Source organism: Alligator mississippiensis, chromosome 2, assembly GCF_030867095.1.
Source record: "Alligator mississippiensis isolate rAllMis1 chromosome 2, rAllMis1, whole genome shotgun sequence".
NCBI classification, from domain to species: domain Eukaryota; kingdom Metazoa; phylum Chordata; order Crocodylia; family Alligatoridae; genus Alligator; species Alligator mississippiensis.
The window spans coordinates 4,652,896-4,673,383 of record NC_081825.1 but is presented as its reverse complement, the minus strand read 5'-3'; the positions used below and the strand labels follow the sequence as shown (position 1 = coordinate 4,673,383).

General features: G+C 43.3%; 1 protein-coding gene across 5 annotated transcripts in view; it reads left to right on the top strand.

Moving 5' to 3' along the window:
- EXOC6B (exocyst complex component 6B) overlaps positions 1-20,488 on the top strand; it is a 404,537-nt gene that overhangs the window by 251,665 nt on the left and 132,384 nt on the right. For 3 of the 5 annotated variants that reach the window (XM_059721415.1, XM_019495635.2, XM_059721413.1), the window contains 3 exons: positions 1,389-1,523; positions 3,087-3,266; positions 9,907-9,936. In XM_059721415.1, the coding sequence (XP_059577398.1) occupies positions 1,389-1,523; positions 3,087-3,266; positions 9,907-9,936 (345 nt within the window). The remainder of the gene's footprint in view (positions 1-1,388; positions 1,524-3,086; positions 3,267-9,906; positions 9,937-20,488) is intronic. The other 2 variants (XM_019495636.2, XM_059721414.1) reach the window with 1 other exon arrangement.

Below are 20,488 nucleotides of genomic sequence, written 5' to 3'. Positions count from 1 at the left end.
GTCTTCATGTTCCACTAATCAAACTACCCTTCTGCAATTCTGCGGCCTGCTAGTTGCACCTGGTGACATAGCTCCTATTTTACAGTCCTGTGCACTGTATTGAACTCATTCCAGTAAAGTTATAGTTGTTTTTGCTTCCACCTTAAACTGAAAAATACAGCCCTAGGGCCCTAGCAGATTAAAGCGTCCAGCTTTTTAACTGGAGAAAAATGTTGTTTTATATGTGATGATGCACCTCGCCATCTGCACCCCTGTATTCAAAATCCTAGATCAGCCCGTGTCCACATCAGTATTCAGTCACTGGGGGTTGGGTTTGTATGCGTGGACTGGTAAACTCAGTGGTTACAGACAAAGAATTTAATTTCTGTATGAATCCTATAAATTGTAGGAAAAATATTGTCACGGGGGACTTCAGTCTGGGTGGTATTTACGGGAGATCTCATGCTGCACGTGCCAGCATATCACCGATGTATTTGGTCTCTCTCTCCCAGTGCCTTAAGTGCAGTTCCCTTTGCAAATAGTCTATCTAGTCCATCAATCAGCCCCACAATCTGAGGACACTTCAGTGTTTAGTGCCACATGGAGATTAAATGTCTTGCTTGAAGCTATTCTCTTGTTTGTCTTATACCCATAGCATGCAAGGTGATTTGCAAGAAGGCAGGGTTCCTGCTGGAGAAATTACTAATCTGAATCAATAGCTAAATAAGTTGTTCTCTAACAGAAGCATGGACTGTCTTGCCCTGGACGTGAAACACTTGAATTGAATTGACTCCAGCTGAGTGTTTTGCTTTGTAGTTGTCCATAACGTCACAAGCTATTATCCTGTCTACATGCCACTTGCTCACTTCATGAAGGAAGCAGCGAAAACAAAAGATAAATAAAGCCACAAAAGTTAGACGTAGTACGCTCAAAGACAGGAGGCTGAGGAATGCTGTAGCACATACCACCTGTAGTGAAGTAAAACCAGTTCATGATTACCAGCAAGCTGTCTGTGGTTTCGTTTTTAAATGCCCTTGTGTGATATCGTTGGCTGTCACTCAGAAATACAGGTTATTTAGGGTTATGCTTCTGGTCGGGATTTGGTACCTTGTGTAACCTTCTTGCATTTTAAAGGTGTTTGAAGTGCCCTGAAAGGGGCAATGATTGACAGTTGAATTCACAAAATTCATAAAATCCTTGTGATGTTAACACTTTCCCAAGTGTGATCTCTCTTAAGTTTCATGTGTTGCTAAGACGGGGCAATCCTCCTTTAGCCTTCAGAAGGGCATGGTGTGTTTTGACAGTGTCAAGAGTAACAAAAGCCCCTTATAAATTGGTATTTGTTCATTTGACATGACCTGACTTTTAGAACACGAGACGCATCTGAACATATTCTTTTTCCTTTACAGCTTGTGCAAATTATCATTAATACAACCCATTTGGAGAAGTCCTGCCGGTTCCTAGAGGAATTCATAACCAATATAACCAATGTACTCCCAGAGACGGTCCACACAACCAAACTGTATGGGACCACCACATTCAAAGTGAGAAATAGCCTTTGCTTTTCTTGTAGGTTATGATTTATGGGGGGGTAAGCTGTTGTTCGTATTCCACAGACTCTTATTGTGTGAAATATTTTTAACAACACGGATGCAGAAATTCTGAGCATCTCTTAATCTGCAATGTCCTTTCAACATGCTTTTTCTTTTGAACTGTTTTAAATAGGGATTTTTTAAAAAAGACGTGCAATTGCTAGTGCTTATCACCCAACAGAAGCAAAGCAGCCAGGAAAACCAATGAGAAGTAAGGCATGGTATATATGACTATGTTCCAAAAGTTAGTTTTGTGTGTGCTTGCTCCTTAGTTTGTGCCCCAAGTGTATTGAAGTTACCTTTTGACATGGCATCTGAATACCACCAAACTACCTTACCAACATGTCTCTCCTGGCCACTGTGTATATTACTAACGGGGCATTATAGCAGCCACCACCAGTGCATCTACCAGCGAGTTCCTCGCACAACCAAATAGTAGAAAACACTACCTCCCAAAAGAACACGAGCACAAGCGAACAAGAGAGAGTGTGTGACTGCTTCATAGCAATTTTTGGAAATGTGCAAGCTCTTCTGTTCTGGGTAGCAGCTTGTAAAGAGCAGAGAGATGCCGTAGGCAGAAGGAGACCACTGGACTTTGCTCGATGACATGGGATTTGAAAGATGCTCTAGTAAGACTATGAGAAGGAGGGATAGTAAAATTGTAGGAGTGAGATGGGGCAAGAGACTGCTGTGTAGTTCAGGTGACAAATGTCATCTATTTTTTTTGTTTGAAGGAAGGGATTTGTGTCAGCCTACTTATTAAGTAGTGCTGACAATGCCAACATGCTGTCTCAGTGCTGACTCTGTTGGAAGCAGAAGAGTCAAATGCTGCGACGGCGAGGGAATTTAACAACAAAATGCGTTCGTTTTTGTGGGAGCCGTATGGCTAAATCTCTTTTTCTTGGGAAAACTCAATCGGAAGCTCCAATTGATTGATATTATATAGATAGAAAATCATGGGGAGTAAGTAAGTTTAAAAAAAGAGAGAGAAGGGTCTGGCCCCCACCAACATTTTTGTTACAAATTTTTAAAGTTGAGACTGTTCAAAGTTTTTTTTTACCAAGTCTGCTCCAGACCAAGTGCTCATCATAAGATGATTATCGATGCTGAATGTAGGCTCTTATGTAGTTTTTCTGTGACTACCTAAATAACTCCTTTTGGACAGAAACGTCTCGCTTCGTGCCTGTGATACCTGGAAGGATTATGGAAATACATTCAGAAAGAGTTAATGTTCTGTGAATTCAGCCTTTACTTGGCAGCACAGTGTTTTGTTATGCTGTTAGAAAAAAGGACCAGACGTGCTACTGGAAGAGTACACCAGGCATTTCTGGCTTGACTGATGAAGAAAAGGGACCTTTAGTACATAACGCACAGGATGGAAAAGGAAGCTAATGAAGAACAAGCAAAGGGTGCAGCCTTTCTGCATTATACCTTAGTATCACCCACACTGCCCAGGCTAGGAGGCATGACTTCCTTTCGGACCATATTCCACAGTCTTTTCTTCATGCTTTCTAGGATGCCCGCCATGCTGCAGAGGAAGAGATCTACACCAATCTGAACCAGAAGATCGACCAATTCTTGCAGCTGGCGGATTATGATTGGATGGCAGCAGAACCGGGCAGCAGAGCCAGCGATTACCTTGTAGATCTGATTGCCTTCCTGCGCAGCACCTTTGCCGTGTTCACACACCTCCCTGTAAGTGCCAGCCTGGCCCGGTTTATGGAAGCTGAGAGGGGAGAAGGGTTTGATGCCACGGTTGAAGCTTCAGGCTGTTAACCTTGTTTTTCTTGGAGCGTATATTATAAATAATAACCGATGGGGATAGAGGTCATGAACAGAATGGTTTTATTCTAGTATATCCTATCGGGTGTTATCAGAAGTCAGGCTTCCTTAAACTTCTCCTGAATTAGCTTGTTTATTTGAAAGCCTGGGAGAAACGTACAGATCAGTGATAAGAAAGTCAGGGACATAACTGATTATGTATTCATGTTTACATTTTATTTTAAGTATCTGAGATTGTAGGGGGTTTTTTCTAAATAGCGTTGAACTTTAAAAATTTTTTTTTTATGAAGAACGTTGCATAGTTTGAGGATGTATTTTTGCCTTTGGGTATTTCGAGTTGTATTTATGTCCCAAATGTGCTCGTGAAGCCACCAGAAACCCTGGCTCAAACTACAGCTTTGGATCCTACAGTAGAGATTAGTTTTTCTTCATCTAAAATATGCCTTCAGTTTTCTTACCTGTTGTTCCTAGGAAAAAAAAACACCTATTCATTTTCATTGTGTTTTTGATTAGGTGAAATGTAGTATCCCACTGAGTAAAAGTACATCTTCATCAGGCAGTTTCACTTCTTCACAAGCATCTCCTTTCTTTTTTACTTTGGGTCTCGTAGATTTTGTACGTATTAGTATCTTCCTTTACAATTTTGCAGTGGAAAGAAATAACATCGAAGGTGGCATTTATACAGCGTATAATAACGACTTGTTGCTTTTGTTTCACAACTTGCTGCTTTCTCATATGAGGTTTCCAATGCTGCGATACATCACAGTAAATTTTGCCTACTTTGAAGTCAGATGACAAAGCATGTTCTGGTCCAGTTGCAGTTCTGTCTGCCTTTGCTTCATTCCTCTTGTCCATACCTGTGTGACTGAGCTACTGCAAAGGTTTTTAGCTACCCAGCAGTGTCAGTGAGCCAGTGCTAAAACATTTCCTAAATGTCTTAGTGGTACATTTAGGAAATCCAGCGTCCGTGGCACTTTGGACCCCACGAGAGCGCTCTTCATGATGTCAAGGAGATTTGACAATTGCAAAAAGGCTAGTTCTGGTTGTTGGGGGATGCTGACATGCCAACGGTGAGATTAAGAAGTTGATTCCAGTCCTTCATACTTGAGTCCACCATTGAGGCTGAACTGCAAAAGGGAGTACATGCCTGAATCTGGCGTGTACCACAGCTAACTTTTTTTGGGGTCAAAATGATTGGGTGACTTTTGCTTTGGGTCAAGTGCATTTCCAAACCGGCTCTATTCCATGGTGCAGCACAGGTCGGTGAGATGACAAGGCTGGGTTGGGCCTTGGTGTTGGATCTAGCATTGGGATATAGAAATACCTGAATGTCAGTTGGATACTTCAACTACTAGACCTCTCAGTTTATAGGTGTCTGACAAGTTTAATGGCTGCCACCATGGAGCGTCGGCAGGTTTTTAATCTGGTCATTTGAATCGGATGAGCAGCTACGCTAGTCGCAGTAGTAGGTTGTTGTCTCATGTGGATCAGCTGGTAAAGGGGATGCACACAGTTTAAAGTGTTCCTTGAGTGGTGTTTCGAAGTACCGTGTCTAAACCAAAGATATTTGTGAATATAACAATGGCAGAGGTTGTGCTGTAGCGTAAGTGGAATTCATGCTTTCTCACCAGGTCATTTTGGGCGATGTAGTGACGATTTCAGTGCATGTAAGCCTAGGATGAAAGGGGAGGCAGTTTATTGAAATACAGGTGAATATGTATTAGGAAATCAAACACTTAAAACCAAAAAAAGCACTGCAATGTATTCTCCTCTTTCACCACACACACATTCATTCACTCACTCACTCACCCACTTTCTCTCTTTTTCACTCTGTGTGTGTCTCTCCATCTCTCTCTCTCACTTCCTCTCCAGTAAGGGCAGAAATCCCCTCTTTGTTCATTCTCTGCTTCTGTGAAGTCTTGCTCTATCCCCTGCTTGACAGGGTGTCTTTTCACTGAAGCATGAAGCATAGCTAACATGGAGATGTGAAAGAGGAAAGACATGCCCGCAATGATTTATGAGATGGACCCAGGGTGATTTATCTTCCTTAAAACATTAACGTTTCCTTTTCAAATTAATCAAAATTGTTTTGGAAATGGGAAAGGCAGCTACTTAGCCCCCAAAAAGATTGTGCCGCCTGGAAGCAACCTCTCTGTTCCAACCCTGGTTTAAAAAAAAAAATTTTTTTTAGATCCATCGCTGCTCCAAAAACTGCTCTACCTATTCCTAATGATGAGTTACCAGGTTAATGATACGGAGCCAGCGCATGCACACACAACAGTGCTGCACGGGTCCCATAAGTTCAGAATATGAGCTTCAAAACATTGTACATGTGCTTAATTCCCAGCACCACCCTGTGAGGTAGGTTGGGTCATTTAATTAGATTCTAAAGAATAATGCTTAAGGCTGTGGATCTGGTTTAAACTATTTGTATAAAACTAAAATTTAGGATGCATCAAAGCTACATTTTGTAGAAGAACATTGAAAATGCACCCTCGTTCCAAATTGTTGAGGGGTTCCTATGTAACCTAAGGCCAGGAGGAACTGTGACACTATGTCTTTAAACAAAAAATAGTGCTTTCTGAATTACAACAGAGTCAGTTTACTTCCTTGGGGCATGTGTAGACAAAATGGGGGCCCTAAATTGATGCAGTGACTTTTAAAAAAACACCGCTTCAATTTAGGGCTGATTTAAACCCCTGTGTCGTGCACACCCCCCCGTCCCTGTTCTTGTAAGGCTTGGCAGACTTTCGCAGATTGATCCTATAATTTGTGTGTCTCTAACTATATTGCATTCAGCTAATAAAACTTCAGTTCTGTTCCCTAGAGAAGCCCCAGGTCTACCTATAGCATTGTACATCATAGAAATTTATAAAACAGCCTATTGAAGCAGTGTGAAAGCAAGTAGCAGAAAAGGTTTGACAGGCAATGGAAACAGAAATAAGGAAGACTAACTATGAAACATTAGCATATAGAAGAAGATATTTATGGCACTGTGGTGGAAGAGCAGCACTTGTTGCCTCTAGGTTGTTGGTTTGAATCCAACCCTGGTCATTAGTAGCGTAAGACTTTTGATACAGGACGAGTGGCTGTTGCATTGGGTGAAGTCTCGGTCCTGTTTCCAAAACCCATGGTTTGTTCACTTAGCAATCCAAGTGATGGGTCCATGCAGAGTGAGCTGTCCTCATGTTCCTTGAAATGGCCCCTGCAAACCAGAGTTGAGACACTTTATCAGGAAAACTCCCCATCACTCCCACCCATCCTGTTTCTTTTCTCTGTATATGTAATTGTCATTTTCCAAGACTGTTGATCACGGTTACTCTGTTCACTCAGAATAGTTTGTAGAGGATATTTTATTTTCTTTAACTCACAAAAGTTCACTAGAGGAAGATCTGTCAAGCTCACAAGATCCTTAAATAGCAAGAAACGGGTTAAATGATACACACTAAAGCGGCATTATGTGTTTGTCCCAAACCTTCACCAGCCGAAATGTTAGGGCTACTTACGGACTTCTTCCAATGGTGACTATGACCAGCAAGCAAAATGCTTGGCCTGCCTAAGCCTATGGATTTTTTTCATGGCCATGCTAGTTATAGAAAGCTGGTCCGTCCCATAATAAATCTGAGACCAAAGCCTTGAGCCTGAGAAGGTGTGCTTAATTTAATATATGTAACATAGTCCTCTCTTTTTTAATGGAGCAGTAGCAGAGGTCTTTAGGGTTAAGGCTTTCAGCTTCTGGTCGGGTAGATCAAATCTCCTTGAAGGATCCAAGTGCCTCGAGGTAGAATTTCCCCTGGAGGGAAAAGAAAAACTCGGATAGTAACTTTGCACGATGCTCAGGGTAAATTAAGATTTAAGCTGGATTATGGCTTCGCTCCTTGCTTTTGAGTGCCGGAGAGCTGTGCTTTTACAGTAGTTGTAAGCGAGCTCCAATATTGACCCAAACTATCACCGTATTCTCTTTATACCACGTACCTCCTAATAACACACGCACCTTGTTTGGGGGAAGGGAGAGGGAAGATTTCCCCTGCCCCAGACTTTTTATAGCTGCATGGGGCAGAGCTTGATCTTCAGCTCACTCGCCCTCCCTTTCCTGTTCAGGTAAAACCTTTTAGTTTGAACTTTTTCCCAGCTGAATTGTTTGCTTTCCCCCGAGCAGGAAAGGCAGGGCTTGCTGAAGATGAGGTTTTGTCCCTGCTCCAGTTCAGCTGTGGAAGTGTTAAAATGACGGCTACTGCCGAAGACGGGACGCTGTCCCTTTTGTGGGGTAGGGAATACGGACGCGCGGGAGAGGAAAAGCAGCAGCAGCTTTGTGACAGCGTCTTCATGCTTCTACTCTGGGCAGAAAAGCATCGGCTTCCTCACTTAAGACATGCATCCCCATTTGTGAAGATATGTTTTTGGGGAAAGGTGCGTGTGGTATGCAAGGAAATACAGTCGTAGTTAATACAGCTCGACATGCTTGGAGACGCAGGAGGCTTCCAGACATTCAAAACATGTTCCTTCCTTTCTCCTTCCCAGGAGAAAAGCTGAACCTCCGTGGGGCTAAGAGAGGAGAGCTGCCGGTAGCAGTTTTGAATATCCATCAGGGCAAAGAGGGCCTGAAACGAGGGTAGTTAGTTTATTTGTGGGGAAAATAGCAGTTTTTTGTTCACTTTTCGATCCTTGAATTTTTTCTTTTCGTTTCTCTCTCAACAGTTAACACTCTTTTGGCTTTACATGTGGGCTTGATGGCCCTAATTGCCGGGTTGATGGCCAGGGTGGACGGGGCTGTTTTGAGGAGGTCTGTGCGGTTCTTCCTAACTTGCTGCTCGTTTGGGAAGATGGCAAATTTAGGGCTGCATATTGGATCCAGAACGCCAGCATACCTCCAGCACATGTTTCAGGGTGAAGAGTTCACGGTTAAACAAATGGGACTGTAGCACTACGCTGCTGCACAAAACTTTCTTGGTGGTTTACAGCCACAATTAAAAAATGGTCTGTTAAGTGCTCACGGCATTTCAAAACAAATAGCGTGTTATTGGAGAGGAAAGCACAGCAGACCCGAGGCCCTGTGGCCTTCTCCTTTCTGAATTAGCAAGTGCAATTTGCTGCCCCGTTATTAAAACGCGGCACGCTCTCCTGCTTTGCCAGCCGAGACGAAGAACTTGAATGCATCAGAAAGGAAAGGGGCTCTTCCTTGCTCTTCGGCGGGTGAAGGGCCGTGGTTGGGGTAGAGTAATAATTGGCGCACGAGGGCTGGAAGGGAGCGAATGAAACGGCCTTTTGTCCACGATGGCTGCTTGTTGTTTCTAGTTCTCGTTGGACAAGTTAATGTAAATTGCATTGACAAGGCTACTCCAAACACGGTGATTTGTTGACTTTAAGCTTTTCAAAGATGGAGAGCTGTGTCAACACCTACCGTGAACTGTCAGGTTAACAAAGCAAGGATGTTGTTTTGGGAAGGGGGAGGGGGGAGCGAAAGCTGGAGCGGGGAAGAGTTGGGGAAAGGGGCGTGTTTTTGTTTTTATTTTAGGTTTCCTTTAATCCTCTGTTAGTCTTGTATCCTGATAACCTTCTCTGGAAGGTAATCCGGGGAGGTCGAGAGGTTACGGTGACCTGGGAAGGGGAAGTAATCTTTTAGCGGCCGGGCAAACCAGAACCTCTCCCGTCTCGAGCATGAACTCCTTGCAAAGGGAGATTTTTCCTTTGTGCTCGTTTTTTGCCAGATGGCAGACACAGATTTCAGCTGGAACTGTGTAAACTCCAAGGATTCGTTCCTTGGAACGGTTTGCCCAGTGCCTTATTAACCGTATTGACGTCTCTTCAATGCTGCAAATAAGCACAGTGACCCTGACGACTCATGTATTTGTGAGCAAGCTTTAAAAGAAATGTTGGGATTCTTTTTTTTCCTTTTTAAAGAAAACACCGACCCATGTTGAGTCTTTAGTAGGTGAAACATTGCTTCCATGACATGTTAAAAGAAGGAAAATGGTGCAGAGCTTTACAGTCACCAGGGTGTTCGCTGCTTGGGTCAGGAAGCTTAGTTTTATTTTAGTTGGGGAAGGGAGAAAGTTATCATCAGGCAGGAAAGTAGAACACCATGTCTACCATCTCAGTAAGCTGCAACTCAGTATTTAGATTTCCAAATACCAGTATGCCATTAAATAAGCACTAGAAAATTTAAGTCTCAAAGTGTGTCTGTGAGGCTGGTAAGCATTGCATCTATTTTACAGATGGGGAAACCAAGGCAGATAGGCTGTGACTGCCGTGATTACATAGTATGTTAACCTCACTGCCCAGAATAGAAGTCTGATCTTCTGGTACCTTGCCGTGGGCTGACCTGACAAGTCCTTCTCGACTTCCCATGGGGAAAAGAGTCCTTTTAAATGATTGTGTCCACCTACTTAAATGCACTGTTGAGTTCTTGAGCAGCACGTGACGGTCTTGTTTAAAGAGTAAACTTTGAGTGCTAACCAGTGTGCTACTGAACTCCTCTTTCCTCCCTACCTTTCGCACTGTTTCTTTGCTCTCTTACGCTTCTGATTTGAATTCCCTGTGTTGTCCTCTGTAGGGGGATGTAGATGCCCATTCTACAATGTCGGTGAGTATGACTGTGTGTTGTATGCCTTCGGTATGCTCTGCTCGCAGTTTAAATATTAGAGGGTTATTTGAACCAGAAAAGGTCTTTATTCTGGGAAGGGAGGAAGCAATAGGGAAGAAAGCTGAACCCGAATGTCTCGGAAAAGACGTTTAACCCCTTTGACTCCGGTAGAACGTACAGCCTTTCCTCCACCAGTTTCCAAAAGTTAAAGAAAAGTAAATAGAGCATCCAGGGGTGCTGTGGAAAAGCAGGCTTCCCAACAGACAAGGTGCTCTCTGTTAAGGATGTGAAGCATTGATGCAGTATCCTTTTTATAAAGAGCGACTTCAGAGCTATCGCCCATGAAATCTAGTCCATCAGCATCCCATACCTTTTTTCCAAAGCCATAGCAAACCTTCTAGCCAAGGCGTATCAGCTACAGTTTGCTCCAAAGCCCATCTGCACGGCTTGGAGTTGGCATGTACTGGGAGGCTGGCTGTCAGCTCCTTTGAGCTCAGAGCAAAAGGCCAAGTTTTGTCCTGGTTGGTGCCAGTTCCCTGTACTGCCCAAGGGGCAGGGTTGTCGTACTACATGCAAGCACATTTTGAACTGTTGAGCTAATAACAATAATAATCTTCTTTTCAATCGTGCCTCTTATTCCCATGCATCCTTAAGTGCTGTATAAATTATATGGTGCCGCTGAAAGGTGGCCACCCCTGGGGTGCACCTATTACCTGCTTCCTTCCACAGTGATGGTGATTGGCAGCATCTGGCCAAAGAAACTGGGACAAATTCCTGTCGTTAGGGAAAGCACCAGGGGGTTTTGAGTCTGCTCAGAGCAGATGGGGCCTTAGTTAAGATCTTTTGAAAGAGCCTCTTCTGCATACCCTGCAAACAGCATATTGCTCAAACTCTTCTCCCTCTCGGGGATGACAGGCTGAGTTAGCGCTGCTGGGATTTGAACCTGAGGTTCCCTCTGCCAGTTCCAAATCTGATGCTTTAGACCATTCAGCCTTCCCCTCTGGCTGTATTGCTGGAATAGTTTCTCTGTGAGTAGTGCAAGTGCTTGATGTTACTATCACGCTATTTGGATTAAGGCAATTAGTCCAAAGAAAGCAAAGCGGACCTTGCGGACCTGCATTCTGGTTCAATGAATGCCTCTAATTGTTGTCATTTATGCTTGTTTTCATGTTCAGTAGAAAAGCTGTGGCATTTTCATGGATAGATCACAAACAAAGTACACTCTAGCTACCTTGTTTTTTCTACTCCAGTGTCTGCAAGCCAAGGCACGTGTTAACAAGTGCACCTCATTTCTGTAGACTCAATTCTGCTCTACTGGTGCGAGATAGTAAATGTTAATCTGTAGTATTTAACTCGGCTTCTAAGCTTCTGCATTTAACCCATGCTCCTTATTAAAGCTGCCTCTGGGGCTGTTTCAGTAGTATTGACATTTTCACGATGCAGTCGGGTGTGCATATTCCTTTTCCTGGAAACTGAGCATAGCGCTGTCTTCGGTGCGTACAGGCTTCAGACACCTGGGGGTTTCTAAGTCAACATCGAGGTCTCAAATCAATGCCAGCTTCTGAAAAGAAAGCGGTTTGTTAAAGCAATTTGAGGCTCGATTCCATCAAAGCTATGGCTCGGCTCCTGGTCCCAGTCACTCCCCCTCGGCGCTGGCAGGGAGTGCGAGTGCTGGGAAGCTGCATGCTCTGCCTTTTGCAGGACAGGGGTGCCTCGCATTAACGCCCCCCTTCCCGGGATCGGAGACATTGTCCTCCCGTGTATTTGGACTCTCCCGGGTGATTATCCTCAGGACACCACGAAGGACACAAATATAAAAAGAAGCCTGGCTTCTGAGTCTTCACAACTTTCACAATCCAGAAGCCAGATGTACCTTTTTAGTGTGTGTTTTTTTGTTTTTAATTGAATCCAGTGCCTAGACATGGAGTCGGCTTCCTATGGAGAGGGGTGCATTTGTTTCATTAGTCTAAATCGGTGAAAAATAATCTCCATAGGTTCCCTGGAAAGTGTGAGCTGTGAAATAATCCCTTTTTATGGCGGGACTTTCCCAAGTGTCTTTTTTTTTTTTTAAACTGCCACAGATTTTATTTTCATTTTAATCCTTTTTTTGTCCCCTACATCTTTTGAACAGATTGGTCAAGTGGATCATATTGTGCATTTTTTTTAATTCATTTTTTTTTTTCTTAAATGAAATCTGATGCTATGAAGTTGCTTTGCTACAAAGGCGCTGTAACCAGATTTAAAGTGTAATAGTGGTAATATTTGTGGTCCAGCCCCCCCCCCTTTCCCCCATTAGAAATGTTTTTCTTGCCCATGGGGGGGTGGGGGGAAAAAAGCATGTCTTAACCTAGTTACCAACTAGGTTACATGATGGTTTTTATAGCCTGAATATAACGTGTTTTTGCAACTGATAACAATGGAAAAAGGCGATTATAATTTGTGATTTAATTTACTGAAAATGGGACTAAGGGCTGTTCCTGAAATCTCTGCTGTGTTCATAGCACTTCTCTGCTGGGCCTAATCTTATTCTTATTGACTTATAATGGTACAGAGCCAGTCCCGTAGGAGCTTGGACAAACCGCCCCGCAAACCCAGCCGGCTCTAGACGGGAGAGACCGAGGCGGTGAACAGGGACAGGATTGCTTGCATGGACATGCTGTCCCGGGCTGCCTTCCTTGTGCTGGTTTGATGGCTGTGCCTTACTTCCCTGTGCTTTTGGGAGAGTATTCAAAACCCCAAACCTTGACAGGCATGAAGGGCAGCAGAGATGTTATTGCTTGGTGCGCATTGCTGACTGGTGAGGAGCCTGACCTCTGGTTAACCCAGGGGAGGGTTGGTTAACTAGAGGTTGGGTAAGCTGAGTTATCTTGTAATTACATGGCTTTTTGTGTGCTTTCAACACTCTGAAAAGTAATTGAAGCCAACATGCCCTGTGCCATAAATCCTTTAAACCAGCATGTGCCTACTCACCTAGGTGTTGCTTCTATTCCTTCGGTTACGTTGGCATGCTTGGCTTTAGGTTGGCTCTGCAGGCTTGGATTTAGAGAAATTATAATGCGCTTAAACCTTTGCAATAGGAGGAAAAAAAAAAAAGCAGTTGCGTGGAGCGTTGAAATTGGCACTAGAAAGCCCATCAGTGAAGGTAAGGATTCAAACCTGTCTGCACCAGAGCTCCAGCAGGCACCTTCCAGGAGCCCTATTAGACGTTAAAGCATGTTTTCCCTTTAGGCTCAAGTACAGTAGACTTTGCAATTATGTGCTTTTCCTTCATTTCGATCTTGTAAGTCTCCTCTTTAACTTGTGACTGTGAAAAGGAATGCTGATTAACGCCGCGTCTGCTTCAAAGGCCCCTCGCTGCCTTGCTTAATGTAACCGCAAGAGCAGACCCACCTGCCTTCAAGGAAGGAGCAAAAATCTTCAAATGCGACGGATTTACCTTTAGTTCTTCTGGAATCCCTTTTCAGAGTATTGCGAGTTGCAGCTGCACTGGAAATGCTATGAGCTTCTGCTATTTTTAAGTTGAATTCTTTTCAACAGCAGTCTGAGTGCTCGAATACAATGCTAGTTAGCTCTACAGCAATGACTACAATTAACCATAAAGCATCATCATTGTGTATGGCATTTCCTAAAAATTCCATTCTTCAGACAACGTACAGTCTCGATAGGCCATAATAACATCAATAGAGGCAAATGCAAAGCCTTTAAGTACAGGTCCTTACAGATTTAGCTCCATTCTCAAGATTAAAGACCTTTAATCATTGTGTTTTGTAAGTGGCAACACAGAACCGGTGTGTTATCAAACACCGGGCTAAATCCCTTTGCTAATGACAGTAGCTGTCTCTTGCTTTCCCATCTAACCCTTAGATGTTTTAAGATGGGTTTGAATTTGTGCGTTGGGCATTGCAAGAAATGCAAAATGAGCCAACATGCGCGCGTGTCGTACTGGTCGCTGTTCCTTTATAATCAAGTCCCCTGACATCCGTCAGATGGGATTGGAAATGATATCGGGGGGGGTTTCTGCTAGCTCACCAGTCTGAGTCACTTCTACATTAATGACTGGAGTCCAGGTCATAGGCCCATTTCCCGGAGCCTGTGGTTCTCCACTCAGATGTGTTTGGTAGTCTCAGCAAACAGTCTGTAAACCTGAATAAATAGCAAAGTTGAACTAGTCACATTAGCAGCAGCAATGCATGAGGAAACTTTTGGTGCCACCACTTATGTTTTTATACGTATAAAAGTCTGCTGTGTGGGTTGGGTACACAGTGTGGTTCCAAATACTGTCAGTCTTTCACCTTGTGCTTAATGCATAGATTTTGTTTAAGATCCTATAATAAAGATGTTGCAATTTTGTATAATCTATTCCTGCTGGTTTCTTGGGGCAAAGCATCTGCCAATTAAGGTAATAAGGGTACTTTTTAAAAAATAAACATGGCTCTAGCTCTTTGAATATACGTTAGGAAAAAAAATCTGCGTTTAATCAACTTTTTGTTTCCAATATGGCAGCTGCTTTATATTTAATGGAAAATCGGCCTCTTCCCAATGGAAAGAATGCTATTCCCAAAGCGAATAACAGAAGGAAATAAAAGCCACAAAAGAGCAGCATGAAAATGTCATCTATTTTTTTTTTTTCTCTCAAGTCCCCGTTTTGGAATAATGCTCACTGATAATCGGTGGGCAGCGGGTCTGATTTGTTTCAGATAGTTTTGAAAGTCTCGCCCTGTGCACTTCAAGAACAAGAGGGCATCTAGTTGAGCGTGGAAAGACTTTTCCTCTCCAAAGTATTTTTCTGTAGTGTCAAACCCGATTTGAAGGAGAATTAGGGATGGCTCATACGTGTAAACAAACTCACTTTTCATTCGAGATGCTCTTCAGTCGGAGGTGGCAGAAGACCCCAGCGGTTGGACCGCCAAGTTTCTCCATCGTTCCTTAGCATCTTTTATCCCAGGATTTCGAAGTATTTCGCAAGCATGAATGAATTTTTTTCTCATCCTGCTCAGTGGGGAGAGGTCAAGTATCATGAGGATATAATATAAATGGCAGGAAGAATGTAACGGCTGTCATGTGTCAAGCCTACGCAAGTCTGTGGTCGATGGGGATTGAACTCCCTTTTTCTTGAGTTCCTGATGTGTGCCCAGTCCACGGTAACTCGGTCTTCTGCCAGTTGTACCCTTGTTTGAAACTATATTAACCTGTGTTGTCAACTGTTCTTAAAGATGTTTTTATTTTTTGTATAAAAACTCAGTGCTATGGGAAAGTGGGAAACCGATGGCTCAGAAAACAGAAATCTCTTCTTTCCCCACAGTCCAGTTAATTGTCAATACAACTTCCCCTCATATTACCACTGCAGTGGGGCTCCGATTTCTTCCAGATACATCACTTGGAGAAGAAGGTCGTTTCATTGCGATGGCTCAGCTAAGACTTCCAGTAAGAGTTGGTTCGTGCCACTTGTGATGAGATCTCTTCCTGTAGAGGCAGGGCTGGACATGAGCACTGGTGAACCGGGTGGCCGCCCGAAGCCCAGACAAAAAGGGGGCCCGAAAATGGTAATTTTTAATAATGAGAATAATCATGATAATATTATTATCATCATCATTATCTCTGGTGAAGGGGGTTTGCCCCGGGCCACCAGGAGTCTAGGTATGGTGCTGTGTAGAAGGTGGGACTTGTCTCAGAAAGCAGGTGTTGTGCCTTAAGTTTTCAATCCATCCACCCCTATTTAAGCAATTAAATTTAAGTCCTTTGATTCAGCCTTTAGAACATCTAACAGTATCAAAGATGAAGACATGCAGAAAATCATAGTCTTTTGCCCAGCTCTGTGGTTCTGTACCTAAATCACTACTTACTTCCATCTGGTATTCCCTTTCTCCTCAATTCTTGAGGTTCTCTGTTTTTCACCTGAGAAGGCTTTGTTGGGCCTCCCTTCTGGATCCATGTGCATCACTGGAGTCCTGTGCCCAGCTGTGGACCCCCCACTACACGAAGGATGTGGACACATTGGAGAGAGTCCAGCGGAGGGCAGTGAAAATGGTTGGGGGCTGGGGGACATGACTCATGTCATGAGAGGCTGAGGGAAATGGGCTGATTGAGTCTGCAGAAGAGCAGACCAAGGGGGATTGAAGAGCAGCCTTCACCTCCCTGCAGGGGGGCTGCAAAGAGGATGGAGCTGGGCTGGTCTCAGTGGGGGCAGATGACAGGACAAGGAGCAATGGGCTCAAGTTGCAGCAAGGGACGTTGAGGTTAGATATTAATTTAGAGTGTAGGCACTTTGAATGTGCAGTTTCATTACAGGGCAGAATGACATAGTGTATTTGGAAATTAGGTGTACTGAATATATAATGATCGAGAACAGGCAGGTAGCAAAGACCAAACTGTCATTTCTCATAATACAACAACACATGGACCATTAATGAAAACACCACGGCAATGAATTAAAGACTGGTAAAGGGAATAGGTAATGGGTTGAATTTTCTGCCGCAAGGTATTGCTGGAAGTGTGGAATTGGAAAGGGGTTTTCTAGTCTCATAAATGAGAATAAAGGTAAGTTTCATTTGCTAGGATGGCCACTTCCTCGTGTTTCAAAGCGTCCCAATTAACACCCATTTGGAAGGACCAGGTTACTCCGTGATTGTCTGCTGTGGAGTTTTTGGCATCTTTTGCTGACGTGCTTGCTATTTGTCACCACAGGAGACCAGGAACTAGCTGGGCCACTCACTATACGTGCTCAGTGGATTCATGGTACACGGGTTTTCAAAAAATGATTAATAACAAAACCAAACGGATTCTGGACCTAGATCTGTATGAAGGACCATGCGCTGTAAGAGGCAAATGACACGGCTTTTGGAAAATATGCATTTGCACTGTGTGTTTGTCTAGGCAGCCTTAAAAGCTTTTAACCTACAACTTGTAGCAAAATACTGAACTGGCTACCTGCAGAGAAATGACTGTGTCTATGTACATATTTATATATAAATCTGGAATGCTTTGAAGAAATGGTGCTTTGGTTATTTGTGACATTCACAGTCCACAGCACTTCCCTCCCCTTTCTTTTATTTTCCATTTTTTCTTGATATAGCACAACAAATGCAAGGAAGAAAACCCCCATAAATCCTCTCTGTTTGCCCTTGCTAGATCCTGGATCCTCTCCTGTCGATCCATAATCATTATGGAGAAACTCTGGCTGCTCTTAGAGAATTTGAATCTCTAGTTCATACTGGATTTGTTGGGTCCCTTTTATTCCTATGTTGTGCAGTGGGGAAGTTTTCCAAGAGTCGGTGCATTTTTCTGATTAAGAAATTGTGCCTCTTTCTTTTGTTGTGCTCTTGCTCAAACCTATTGGCCAAGGTCTGGATAGCACTGAAAGTCTGCTGGTCCTCCTTTCAGCCTGTTTTTTGTGTGTTTATAATCTGGTTCCTGGCATAATATCCACTGCGATTTCACCTTGATTCTGGAAACGCAGCTTCTCCTTTCATTTGATCTAAAATATATCCTGAATTAGTTGGTATTGGACATTCTCCAGGGTTAATCAAATAACTTGAGTTTTCCCACAAGAGCTGTGAAGGTTGATATCTGGGATGGCTGTGTACTTGTTTCGTTTGCTGTGTTTTGCTGTTTGGGGGTAACGGAAGTATTTGCTATTTTTTGTTTCACTTGTTTAGAAGCTTCTTGCCTTGGCCAGAAGTGTTTGCCATTTGCTGCCTCGTCACAGTATGTGAGACCATACAATTTCACTTTCTGCTTGGCGTAGACAATAAGTCATGGCAAATGTTAACCTCCAAAGCGGCGACATCCCCTTTATCTTTTATACGCCTTGTGGGAGTCAGTTAAAGGTGGGCTTTCATTGGCTTTTAGCACATCTCTGAAAGCAATTACACAGTCCAAGGACATTGTCCTACCGTATGATATAGGTATCCAGCCCTTGGTCTGCTTTTTGAGACGCAGAAGACATGCAAACTTGAGGTGAGTGAGTTTCTGAAATGCCCCTACTCTGAAATTGTGCTAGCCAACACTCTTTTTATGGTTCCTTGTGCTTATTAACATACTGTACTTGCTGAAACAAGATGAGTTCCCCCCGCCCCAGTCGGAATGGGGGGGCGGAGCCCCTCGTCTTATAATCACATACAAGGGAATCTCACTAAATATATTACGTCATTAAATTGGTTCCAAAAGCAGCATGTGCTCAGTAATAGAAACCAATGATGAAGATGATTAAATGCAGCCAACACTGAGCATGGCTATAAAACACATGGCCCACTTTGGGCAAACATGCTGACCTCTTGCGTGCTAAGATCAATTGTAGTCCCTTGCTCAGGCGATTTGAATTTTCCTGCTGGCTTTGTCATCTTTTTGGATTCACAATCTTAAACATCTGCTAATAAAATTCTATCTGTCCTTATCAGTTTAATTGCTAATGGGAACCTACCACAAGAATAAGTCAGTGTAACCCATCTGAATAAGACATATGGTAGCACCTACTAAATACAGTCTCCCTCACTGGCAGCTGTTTTTCAAGTCATGGTGAGCCACAGCATTGCACACGGTTCCCCCAGAATCCCTCTCCATCCCAGGACTTGTGACAAGAACACCCAGTTCCAGTCATGAATAGGAGCTAATTAGTACATGCATCCTTTGTGTGGGGGGGGGGGGGGGGGTCTGGAGTACACCCACATACTGAGCAGTGCTGAGCTGTGGGGTCACCATGGCTTTGAAATGCTGTTGACTCGGGTGGGGTCCAGCCCAGTGAACTATGTGGTAAACCAGAAGCCTTTGGCTTTTGACTAATATCATGCATCGTTTGTGCTATGTTTAAGTAGGTGCCAAAGTGCTGCTCAAAAGTCTGTTTATGGAGTACCTGTGCTAAAACTTGCAGCAGTTTCAAAAAAAGGTAACATGCATCAATTCTGGATAAACTAAGTGCATGGGTATTGTATGCAGATTGTTACAGCCATGTTTCAATTTCAAGGCTATTGTTTTCAAATTTGCTCCTCACTTCCATGTGCTCAGGGAGAGCAGGGTGTGACGGTATGGAGAGGAGGAAGGAGCTGCCAGGGGGAAAAAAGTTGCGGGGAAGCAGAAAGCAACTCCAGATTTTTTTTTTCTGCAGCAGCAAGGGGAGGGGGATAAATTCAAAGCAAACTTCCAATAATTAGATTCTGTATCTGCAAAATTATAACAAATTCATACATTTTCTATATGTAGAATTGTAGTCATTAGGGGGGTTATCTTCTTTTTGAGTAAATGTGGTAATTACTGGGGTAGGAACAGAGAAGATGCTACAGTTTGAGAACTCTATTTTTATAGACCCATGCTGTATATTGACTAGAGCAAAGGTGATTGGCAGAAATGAGGAGGTTCCATAGCCACAGGTGATGAGAGGCCTTGTTCCAGACTAGTAACCAGTGGAAGCAACCACCCTTTTCTTTTGCAACCAGGCATCTCATTTCTCTCATCATATCTACATTGTAGGAAGGGAGGAAATACCACAAGTAGCCAGAACCCAAACCAACATCGAATGGAAGAGTTTTGAGCACAAGGTGACATCTTGTTAGGAATAAACGAGGGCTTTCAGAGGTTCGTGCGTTCTGCAATTTGATGTGGTGCCACGTATATTATAACTGAGGTCATTGACACCAGGGTGACATCACAGATTCCAGCGAGGAGTCGCCAGTTGTGCCCAGAGCCCTAAATTCATTTCATAATGTTATTTAAAGGTAGCAGTTTATTTGAGTTGTTACTATTTCTCCTGGACTTCTGTAAATCTGGGCACCAGAATACCAGTAACCTCATCATGGCCATAAAATGCGATGGACCTAACAGGGTATCCAGATTAAGTGGTAACTATTAACCCAACAGGAGTTGCTCTGTGTTCACAACCCTCACGGTGTATAAACACTGTCCATCACTAGCTTTAATTTAATGGCTAGAAAGCTTCCTCCTCTTATCCTTGGCAGATTTTGAAACCACATAAACTTCACCGGTGTAGTTCGTAATTTTGTGCCAGTCCTTCTCCTCATCCAAGTCTGTACTCAACACACTGGCTTCAGTGTTTAGGCTTGTGTGATCATTTCACATAGATCCAGATCAAATACAGGACTTGACTCAGTACGAAGTCAAGAAGTGCCCGTTAATCTTCCCGCTTGATGAAGTCACACATCAGTCATCTCATCCTCTTGAGTTCCTGCTCGGTCATGTATAATGAAGAGAGACATGTCTTAACCCAGAGCACATTCCCCTCCTGAAACCAGCTAACCACGCTGCAATTTTTTTCCCACAATGTAAATAATTTTGAAAGAAAACATTTTTCCCTTTTTCAGTAAAAACACCACAAAACAAACCTTCAGCCATGTAAATGGAATTAATGTTCTAAGGCAAAAGAAATGCCGATGTGTCTACAAGCAACTTTATATTTGTAAATGCACTTGCGTGTGCTGTGATGTAATTGGTGAGGTTGCGTGGGAGGATTTATAGACATTTGTGGACTTCAAGGCTTCACCATTCCCAGCATGCTGTTGACCTTTATCTAAAATTAGGGCATTTTTATGTTCGGGCATTAAGA